Below are 11,430 nucleotides of genomic sequence, written 5' to 3'. Positions count from 1 at the left end.
GCAAGCGGTCTAACACCCACTGATATAAAAAAAATTGTTTTGAAAGAATATTGGGTGTTCGACGCAGACATATTAGAGGCATTGGGCGTAAACCCCCAACTGTTGTGTCCATGTACGATCAAGAACAACCAGTCACACAAGAACAACTGCAATCACAGGTAATTGTTAGTTTAAGTTGAAAGTATAAAGATATAATGGAAAATACAATGTTATAATGGAAAGTAGAATGCTATAATGATATGTTGGTTATGATTTGATATGTTGATATTTTGTAGTTTGATAATTTTTGGAAAGTAAATGCTATAATGGAAAGTAGAATGCTATAATGATATGTTGATTATGGTTTGATATGTTGATACTTTATGGTTTGGTAATTTTTGGAAAGTAAATGCTATAATGGAAAGTCGAATGCTATAATGATATGTTGATATTTTCTAGTTTGGTAATTTTTGGAAAGTAAATGCTATAATGGAAAGTAGAATGTTATAATGATATGTTGATTATGGTTTGATATGTTGATATTTTGTAGTTTGGTAATTTTTGAAAATTAAATGCTATAATGGAAATTAGAATGCTATAATGATATGTTGATTATGGTTTGATATGTTGATATTTTGTAGTTTGGTCATTTTTGGAAAGTACAACGCTATAATGGAAAGTAGAATGATATAATGATATGTTAGTTATGGTTTGATATGTTGATATTTTGTAGAATGGTATAATTATAATGCTATTATCATATGTTGGTAATATATTTTGTTTCTTTGTAGTTGAAAATGCTGCAAACAATACTAAATGACCCGGCCTGTAATAATTTTTTATTACATAATCAATTAATTTTATATAAAAATAAAATGAAATATACTTTATAAAAAATTACATAATTGAAAATTTATTAAAATTTTCAAAATTAAAAAATATCAAATATTATAAACCATTTTGGTTGCATAATATTTTATTATTTTTTAATTTTGTAACACCTTCCATTGATGCAACACTTTCAACTGGTGCCACCCTCTGAATCAGTAGGCTTTTCTCATCATTAGTTTTTGCGACCAGATAAATCAAAGCATCATGTTTTTGATTTTGATCAGAAAACCAAAGCATCAGGTTTGCAATTTCTCGTCATTAAGATCAACTGATAAATCCAACACACGATCAAGCCAAAATTTGAACATCACTTGTGTGATGCAAGTCTTCAAGATCACCATCTGCCTATAAAAGTTAGAAATAAAGGAAGATATGAGGAAGCATAGCCATTTGGACCCAACAAAACAATGGTCGACGATGTATTGTAGGTGTAAATACATTATCCGATATTGTTTGTTGCGTGAAGTTTAATGAATACGGAGACATAAGCCGACTTAAAAAGGGTGTGGTGCCTATGAGGTGCAACTACGAGTATCGATCAATTGAAGCAGTGGCGGACGCAGACTGTTTTAGTAGGGGTGTCCCTCGTACTTCAAGCGGGTGCACCTAATAGAAAAAACCAAAAAAAAAAAAAAAAAAATTTTACACTGCGTGCCGGAAATTGAGCAGTGGCCCGGGACCCCAAAGGCCCTTAATAGGTCCGCCACTGAATTGAAGGATCGCAAGTTAAGTGCGAGTTACTTAAACCTTTTTTATTTTTTTTTTATTTTTATTTTTTTATTTTTTATTCTTCTTTTTAGAATATCTTTTGTCTCATTTTGACCCTTGAAAATGATAGTATTTAATCATATAAAAATTGTTGGTTTCTTATTAGTTGACACTTGAATGTTTTCCAAACACAGCCATCATGCTGTCTTTTGGAAACATTAAGTTTTGTAAAAATTTTATAATGTAAGACTTGGACTTATGTCTCTCAAAACAATAGAAATTAATATTAATCTAGTAAATATTTAACTAAAAGTTTAAGATCAAAACTTAAATTCAGGATTTTCAAATTCAGCTATGTTTCACTAGCCAAGCTAAAACCACCACCTCCCGGTCCTCCCCCACCAACCCACCCACTACTGCCACTTTCGTAGATTTTTTGTGTTTTACACTTTAATCACAAGGCTTTAATATATTGAAAGGCTTGTTCCATACAAAAAAAAAAAATTAATTACGTAAGTTCGATTTCTACATATGAAACTGTATAATAATTTACTAGTTTATTTAAAATTGTATTAGGATTACCTCCCACACACGGATGAAACCATCAATTGACCAAATTTTTGCGATGAGGGGAGGAAACATACGAACAAAGCCGCCTGGAATCATGAGTTAGGTTTCCGTCGAGTTCAACCAGGTTTTGGAACATTGTTCACCCACCTCGTAATCCTCTCCTTTTTTTCTCTTAGTTGTCTCTACTCTCAACATCAACGTTGCAAGAAGAAAAACCACCTACCATTAGTCCTTTCTTCGACCCTGTCCTCCTCACTTGCTCTATTCCTTCTCTCCACCAGCTCGCTTGATTAATTTAGAAGCGTTAATAGATGCTCAGGCGACAACATATAGAACAACAAGTCATCAGCAAAACCACAAGGTCTTTAATTAGGGTTAGAAGCACATGATTCTTAGCGTTGGTAGTTGGGATTGGGATTGGAATTGGAATTCCTTGAGTTTTCTTATTCTGGTTCCACAAAACCATCAACGATAGAAGTGGAGCTCTGTTTCGGATAGAAGTGGAGGCGTCAAGAATCAAAGGCTTGGTGCCCGAGAATGTCAGACGCATCTATCAACCGCCTCAAGGCCTTACTCCAACTGGGAGAGCAGGCATGTCAACGGTTTACTCTTTCCGAGATTCAATTGGCAACCAACAACTTTGACGAGACTTTAGTCATTGGGCGTGGAGGATTCGGCAATGTGTATAAATGTAGGATGAAGATAGGGTTAGTAAGCGAAGTTGCAGTAAAAAGGTTGCACTCCATGTCCACACAAGGGGCCCATGAATTTGAAGCGGAAGTTAAAGTTCTTTCTAAGCTTCGACATGGTAATCTTGTGTCTCTGGTTGGTTATTGCAATGAAGGAAATGAGATGCTCCTAGCTTATGAGTTCATGCCTAATGGGACACTTAAAGATCATCTTCACAAAACTGATTCCAAATTATCATGGTTACGACGACTCAAGATATGCTTAGGTGCCGCTCGCGGATTAGACTATCTTCACACAGGCACATCAACCCAAAATGGAGTTATACATCGTGATGTGAAGGCATCTAATATTTTGTTGGATGCAAACTTTGCAGCTAAAATTTCAGATTTTGGATTGGCCAAAGTTGGTCCAATAGGTTATGTCAGCACCAATGTCAAAGGGACATTTGGCTATATGGACCCGTCCTATTTCCATACTGGAAAATTGACAAGAAAATCTGATGTTTACGCGTTTGGAGTTGTATTGTTTGAGGTGTTGTCCGGGAGGCAAGCGGTAGATTCAACGCTAGATGAAGAGCAATGGGGCTTAGCACCGTGGGCCCAAAGCCAAATCAAAGAGGGAAAAGTCAATGAAATTATTGACTCTAGACTGATAAGACAAATCTCAAAAAAATGTTTGAAGCAGTTTGTAAGCATAGCAGGCCATTGTTTACGTACTAAACCAAAAGATCGCCCTACCATGGCTGAGGTTGTCTTTAAGCTCAAGTCTATTCTGTCGCAGGAAAGGGAAAAAAAAATTTCTGTGGTTAATAAAGAAAAATTACTTTACAAGGTAAGGGATTTTTTTACTTGCAACTTTGACATGATGTCAGATGGTAGGGTAAGAAGCAAATCTGTGATGTCTGATGTTGCAGTAAGAAGCAAATTTGTGGTCCCTGATGTTACAGGAGGAAGGAAATCTTTGATGTCTGGTGTTGCAGGAGGAAGCAAATCAGTGAAGAAGGATGATAAAGTCCTTAGCAAATCTGATTTTAGTGCTCAAAATATCACGAAATCTACAACTGGAAGTATCAGAATATTTACGTACGATGAGTTGGTAAGTGCAACAAATGATTTCAAAGACATGGAGGGTTCTCCTACTTCTTATGGATCCATTTACAAAGGTTGGGTTGATGAAAAGTCATATGCTCCTACAGAATCTGGTGTTGGTTTGGCAATATATGTTAGGAAGGAGGAGATTCTAACCTGGAAGGTAATTTCAGTATGTAAAATGATGACGTCGTACTTACTTCGGATAGAAAATTTGATAGACCTTGTATTTTTCATGCTCTTTGACCTTTAATTTTTAGCTTATATATTAAGGCACTGAACTACATTGACAATTTGGTTGGACGTTGTATTTTTCATGCTTTGTGATCTTTTTTGTAGCTTATATATTAAGGCACTGAACTACATTGACAATTTGGCTAGACCTTGTATTCTTCATGCTTTGTGATTTTTTCTAGCTTATATATTAAGGTACTGAACCACATTGACAATTTGGCTGTGCAGTTGGACTTGAAAATATTAGAATTCAGTCATCCCAATATTACTAAACTTTTGGGATATTGCTTGTCTAATGTAACTATGTTTTGGGTATATGAGTTCATTCCAGGGATATGTTTAGATGATCATCTATTCAAAGGTAAGCTGTAAGCATATCTTCTATTTTTTACTTCTATAGAACCCTTTGGGCTTCCATCTTACAGATTGGATACATGTTAACTATTTTGATACAGCACCAGATAGAACTCCACTTTCTTGGGCTGCACGATTGAAAATAGCACAAGGAGCAGCTAAAGGCCTGTCTTTCTTCCATCAGAAGAATCTTCCAGCTTATAATAGTTTTGATGGCAATCATATATTGGTGGACAGGGTAATGTACACTGCCTTTGACTTGCTTGCATTTTGCACGGAAAAGGTAACATCAATTTTAGTTTTTCGTCTCTTGTATATTTTCAGGATTTTAATGCTCGGCTTTCGGATTATAAAATAGACAATTTACTTGCCCCCACTGGCTGCTCTACTTTCAAAAGAGACAAATTGGATTGTATTTTTGGATCTATGCCTGGAGATGGTATGTTCTTTTGTAAAAATAAAGTTTTCTACATCTAGCTCTTTTAATAAACATAACTTCTAAATGCCACATGTGCAGTGGTGGACCTATGTTGAGAATTGTGGGTCCCAGGCCACTGCTCAATTTCCGGCTTGTAGTGTAAATTTTTCTTTTTTTTTTATTTAATTTTTTCTATTAGGTGCACCCGCTTGAAGTATGAGGGATACCCCTACTAAAATAGTCTGCGTGCACCACTGACATGTCCCCTTTCTGGATAGACTAATTGACACGTGGCAATTTTTAAAGAATTCTTAATTCTCAGTTTTTTTTTTGGTAATTGCTAAAAATCTTTCAAATATCCATTTTTTTGGTAACATAAATATTTGAAATGGTAAGTATTTATAACATAACTTTTCAAAAATGGGAACTATTTATAAGGAATTTTCAATTTTTTTTAATTGGATCTTAATTTCTAAAATACCATTTAAATTTTAGGATGGTAATTCTTTAAAAGACTAATAAAACAGCTTTTAGTTTTATCTAGTAGTCATTTATGATATTTTTTTTCCATGATAAAAATTTTTTTTGTTAATTTTTTTTGTCTATATAAAATTTTTAATCATACCAAGCGTGGTTTCTACGGGTTATAATCTAGTTCTCAAATACTCCATTGAGCTATTGGCCTAGTCTAAGGTGTTGTTTGTATATATTTTGGAAAAAACATCTTCAGAACTCTTATTGTTGCACGGCGCAGGAAACGCGCAACATTTTTTATCTCGCAGTTGTTTGTTTTTTAAAAGTCTTCGGAGTAAAAACTTCAACACCTGTTTGTTTGGCGCAACACTTATATTGTTTCTTCCAACCTCTTCTTTTTGTTTTTTTTTCATGTTGCTGAAATCTTATTTCACCTTTTTTTTATTTTGTTTTATTTTGTTTATTCTTGTTGAATGTTTTTTCGTTTTTTTTATTGAATAATGATAATTTATTGATGAATTATAATTATTTTTTGTTAAAATATCTTTATTTTTTTTATTGAATTATCATTATTTTTTTGCTGAAATATCAAAAATTCTTGCTAAAATGTCATATATTATTAAATATTTGGTATTAAAAAAACTATTTTCTGTTTATAAAATTAGTTTATTTTAATTTTTTAATATTTGGAGTAGCATGCACATGTTAAAAAAACAAATACACATCTTATTACAGTCTGCAACCGTTTGGTCCACCTCTTCTACTGCAGAGGATTGCAGAGGTGGTCCGCAGACTTTATGAATTTTTACTTCAGAAAATGAAAAGGTAAAAATATAATGGTTAGGTTGCAAGGGTTGCAATGGTTTAAGTTGTGTGCTTGTTTGCTTACTCTCAACTTTTCATTTTAAATGAAGTTTATAACATTTTTCTAAAATAAAAAAAAACATTCCTTTAGTGTTCCCTATAGTTTCTTAAGTCGTTTTTATAGTACAAGTATTTTAACTAACCCCTTTATATGAGTTTCACTTATACCACCATTTTATATGCATATGTATACATTCATTTTCTGAAAACAAGGGGCATCTTTTTTTTTTCTTCCAAAAACAATACCTTTATAAGTATTTTTGAAAAAAAAGGGTGTTCCATTGACTAAAATTCTGAATTATTTGTGCAAACGTTATCGACTGACCAATTAAACATCTCTTTGGCAGAATCTGGAGTGCAGAGTGAGATCTATGATTTTGGAGTGGTACTGCTGAAAATGCTAACAGGGATGAAGAAGTATGATGAAAGGATACCTCTCCAACAGAAAATTTTGATGGAATGGGCTACTCCATTACTAGCAAACGAGGTAAATTTGGGAATGATTATGGATCCTCTACTTCAACATAATGATCATCCTCCAAAGGGAGCATTCCAATTGGCTCAACTTGTTTTAAAGTGTCTTCAACCAACCCGAGGCAAAAATTTGTCAATTGAAGAAATCTCCCAAGCCTTGTATCAGTGCTATCAAGAAGAAATCACATCAGTTTGACTCTGAGATATCAAACACAATAATTCTTATGTAAATAAATTTAAGAAAGTAAAGTGTATGTTGCTGCAAATATTAAAAATGTGAAGACTTGACCTCTCACTAGTTTACTATCTACTTTCATGGGCTAGAGTACTGTCTTCTGTTCTAGTTTTTATTAATATTATTCGTTACAGGTAGCCACCCGCTTTCTAATGTGTCACATTTTTTGTGGGCGTACAATATTATTAACATCCATACACTATTTCATACCAATTTAAAACTGAAGCTTTATCTAATGAAAGCATGCCTTTATGGGTTTCCCATTATCTTGACACTAGCTTAATTCACGATTCACCAAAATATATACCAGTTGTACAATTCGTGAATGCTTCCATCTCTTGATGTTGATTCTAGTCCACATGGTTGTTAGATATGTGTATTTATCATTGCTAGGTCGACCCTAATATCATGAAGCTGCAGATAGGAAGTAGATAAGAAACTTCTTAATTGTATTTAATTAATCATTGTGTTCGAAACTACAAATGTTGACTTATGGACTAATGTTCTAGGAGAGATGTAACACTTTTGTTACAAAGGAACTTGCAGGCACAAAGTCACACCTCTTCCCCTGAACTTACAAATGTTGGAGATTTCAGGCCATGACAAGTCTCAGGTGATAATGTTGTGGATGACATAGCGGCTATGGATTTTCTTTTCATATCTGCAAGGGATTGACAAGAAAAAAGGGTATGGAAAAACTAGAGGGTATCGAAATTTATGATATCCCTCTGTGTAGTGTGTATTCAAAATTGTGACGAAATGCATGCTTTTTTTGAAGAAGAATATTAGTGATGGTAGGAAGTATTAGTTGTGTAAAAACAATAATAGTAGCATGCAAGATGCTAGAGAGAGTTCAAGAACACACCCAGATTAATACTTTTATTACGAACAATGGAAGAAATATCAAGAACATGGTGACAATGAGGAACTTTAAAGAAGTTATATCGGATGCACTAGCCACTGGTGACTGTTATGATGGAAACCATAATCAAGGCAATAGCTCCAATTATATTAGGTCATGGCCTCACCTACCACACTACTAATAAAAGGATAAAAGGACCCGGTTAAATACTTTATATAACCCTGTTCTGGGCGAGTCATATGAATGAAAATCTAATAGTATCGGGTTTACAACTAGGACTTGTTCTCTTATTACAGCCTGGTTTCCTTATAAAACCGGGTTTTTTCATTTGGATACTTTTTAGCTTTAAAATATGATGTTTGAATGGTTTAACATACTTTTACTTTTGGTGGGAAATGATTTGTTTGTGGTTTATTTTCTGCCTTCCTACGTGAGTGACAGACCCCGATACATTCTTGATACATTCTTCAACAGTTAGTCAAACTATGATAATATTAACATGATAATCCCATTCATTTGAGAGGAATTGACTCTCCAAAGAAGAACAAAGTTCCTTACAAATTAATTCTTATCTCCTAAACAAAAAACCAAAAGACAGAAATAAATAGAAGACATGACTAAGGGGAGTGGTCCCATTAAACAGACCTGGGACAATGTTAGGTGCTGCCAACATTACAAACAGCCATTACAAGAAGAAGGGCAATGCTGGCAGCAAGAAAGCTACAAGTGGAAGAAGACCAATTGACTGGTAGAAAGTTACAAGAAGAATATCATCAAGAAGGAATGGTGAAAAGTAGTTTTCCAGATAAAGATAAAGATGAAGATTAAGACGAAGAGCCTAAAATCAGTAGCATAAGCAAGGCACATCAAAAGCACATCCTATATCAGATCACATGGCTCCCTGATATCCGCATTGCTACAGATGAAGAACATTCTCCTAGGTTTTCGTATCAAGCCTAGTCGAAAATGATTTTCAGTGGGATATTCCAAATTCCTCAAATGCAGGATGGTGGAAATGTATGATAGGATGAGCTTCAATTGTCCTCTTGATAAGTTGCTGACTATGGAACATAATCTATTGTTGGGATATCATCACACATGGGCTCAATTTACTGATAAAATTTGTTCCAACAGATCAATCATAAGGTGAATAGGTCTCAAGTAGAGGATGTTCATGAATTCCAGGAACTAAGAATTTTCTTTTGAAGTGATGGAACAAAAATATTGTCACGCAAGCATAATTTCCATTCATGAATCCTGTTGACTTCCTGATGCTGGGGAGATATATGGTTCGAATATAAAGAAGAGATAGATCATCAAGACACTTTCCCCTACACTGTTCTGAATAACCACCTTGAAATTTAGCAGCTGACTTTAGGAGTATTGATGGAGAATTTCACAAGTAGCAACATCATCATGAGCTACTTGTTGAGATGGATACTTCTAATGATGGTATCGACAATCATCACTATGGTGCAACTGACGATCCGGAAATAGGGATTGTCATTAGAACCCAAAAGTACAAGAAGTCATTCTTCCAACTTGGTTATGTGGTATTCTGCAAATCTTGATGGATTTTTTGAAGCTACTTCAAAGTCAAAGCACTGTTCCAAAGATGTTAAAGAAACAATCCTTATGGAGTTGAATTGGATGTTCACTATAAGGAAATATTCGCAAAGAACTTTGGATTTTCTTGACCTTAAATTGTCACCTCTACCAATGGTCACCTAAGGGATTTTGTTAATATACCAAAGGAAGTGAATGAGAAGAGATTGTGGCTTAGTATTTGTACTCCGTAGTTGTCCAATTTGTTGAGGTATGAAGTCTTGTCCAACATGGAGCATTTGGATCATGTTCATGGAGCATGTGGAGCACTTGGAACTGACTAGAGCACTTAAGGTTCATGGAGAATGTGACAAAGTAATGGATCATATGAGAAAAGAATGGATCATCTAACAAAGGAACAAATTATATAGAAGAGGGTTTGTAGCACCTAGAAGAGGTTTGGAGCACTTGGGAGTGATATGGAGCAACAAGTGGACCTTGTTGCACCATATGATAGTGGGATGTGCAAAGAAGGATTCTCCTGCGCCATGGTATTCCTTCTTGCACTATAATTCTCTCTTATGCCATGAGGATCCCTCTTGCACCATGAGGTATGTTCTTGTGCCTTGCATGGCCTTGTTGCGCCATGCATGTTCTTGCGCCATGGTGGTGTTGTTTCTCTAATCTTGATGTTCTTGCAACACACTTGAATCCTGTTGCGCCATCCTTGCACATGTTGTTCCATCATTGTGCAAGATGGGTCATTTTGGATCCTTGATGATCCATGCTATCCTTGATGACCCACGTATGATATTAAGTCCTATGTGATGTTCAAGATCGTTCAAGGATGCTCATTATAAGTTGGCCTTGCTCAGGAAATACACCTTGTTGTGCCACCATGAAGGATGTTGGGCCATTAGTGCTCATGATGCACCATATGTACATCATGATGCTCCACTATGGTCAAGGTGGTCCATCATGTGTGTTGCTGATGCTCCTGCGTTGTTTGACAGGGATGAAGGTTCCAGAAGATGTTGCATGGCGGGATACGATTGGGTGTCACCATTCATGGGCCTATAGGCCAGTTGGCATGGCCTTTTAGGGTTTTAGGTATGATCCCTCAAGTATAAATAGACTCTCATCTCAATCATTATGTGTGTGCAAAAATTTTAAGAGTAATCAATGTAAGGTTGAGAGCACTCCCTTGGAGCATTTAGTAAGCAAGATATATTCTTTTGTTTTGAGAACTCAAATGTGGTGTAACTTTTGTATCATTGTAACTGTTCTTGGATGTTAATAAAATCCTCTCTCTCCCGTTTGCTGGTGGATGTAGGTCATGTTGACCGAACCACGTTAAATATTTTGTCCACCTAATTTACATTTTTAGAAATTATATTTTCGCAAGCTCAACAAAGTTTTTTTTTGATATTTATATGAAGTGATTAAATTGTTTTCTTGCCACCCAACAAACTGGTATCAGAGCTATGGCTAAAGATGGGAGAGTGAAGATCGACAAATTCAATGTGCACGATTTTGGTTTCTAGAAAATGCAAATCGAAGACTACCTCTACCAAAAGAATTTACATGAACCATTGTCCAAAAGTAAACTTGAATAAATGAAGCAATAGGATTGGGAAATGTTAGATTGTAAGGCACTTGGTGTAGTGAGATTACCCTTGGAAAAGATTGTAGCATACAACATTGTCAATGTGAAGACTACTCATAAGTTGATCAATGTACTATCTAACATGTATGAAAAACCTTCAGCAGCGAACAAGGTTCACTTGATTCGAAAATTGGTAAATCTGAAGATGAAGGAGGGTGGCTCAATGACTGATCTTGTTAATGAATTTAATTCAATCCTATCAAGGTTGATGACGTTTGATATTAAGTTTGAAGACGAAGTCATGACATTGCTACAATTATCATCTTAGTTATATAATTGGTCCGATATAGTGACAACAATTACCATCTCAGCTGGGGGTGCTAAGCTTAAATTCGAAGGCATTCGCGATTTAATCCTTGGTGAGGATGAATGCAGATA

At 35.1% G+C, this 11,430-nt stretch overlaps 1 protein-coding gene across 1 annotated transcript; it reads left to right on the top strand.

Annotated features, from left to right (window-relative positions):
* The first annotated feature begins 2,191 nt into the window (after positions 1-2,191).
* LOC145061420 (uncharacterized) lies at positions 2,192-7,071 on the top strand. Its single transcript, XM_079008879.1, has 5 exons — positions 2,192-4,089; positions 4,389-4,521; positions 4,616-4,752; positions 4,839-4,953; positions 6,618-7,071. The coding sequence occupies exons 1-5, from the start codon at positions 2,686-2,688 to the stop codon at positions 6,938-6,940; spliced, it is 2,112 nt and encodes a 703-aa protein (XP_078865005.1). The 5' UTR covers positions 2,192-2,685; the 3' UTR covers positions 6,941-7,071.
* Positions 7,072-11,430: the final 4,359 nt, after the last annotated feature.

Source organism: Lactuca serriola, chromosome 7, assembly GCF_051521515.1.
Source record: "Lactuca serriola cultivar US96UC23 chromosome 7, Lser_US96UC23_V15, whole genome shotgun sequence".
Lineage (NCBI taxonomy): Eukaryota > Viridiplantae > Streptophyta > Magnoliopsida > Asterales > Asteraceae > Lactuca > Lactuca serriola.
Note: the sequence above shows the minus strand (reverse complement) of the source record. Positions and strands in the feature narration are given on the sequence as shown.

Coding starts and splice junctions, on each gene's coding strand:
- LOC145061420 (XM_079008879.1), top strand. CDS start 2,686: ATGTCAGACGCATCTATCAACCGCCTCAAGGCCTTACTCCAACTGGGA. Junction 4,090..4,388: donor AGGAGATTCTAACCTGGAAG/GTAATTTCAGTA, acceptor TTGGCTGTGCAG/TTGGACTTGAAAATATTAGA. Junction 4,753..4,838: donor ATCATATATTGGTGGACAGG/GTAATGTACACT, acceptor GTATATTTTCAG/GATTTTAATGCTCGGCTTTC.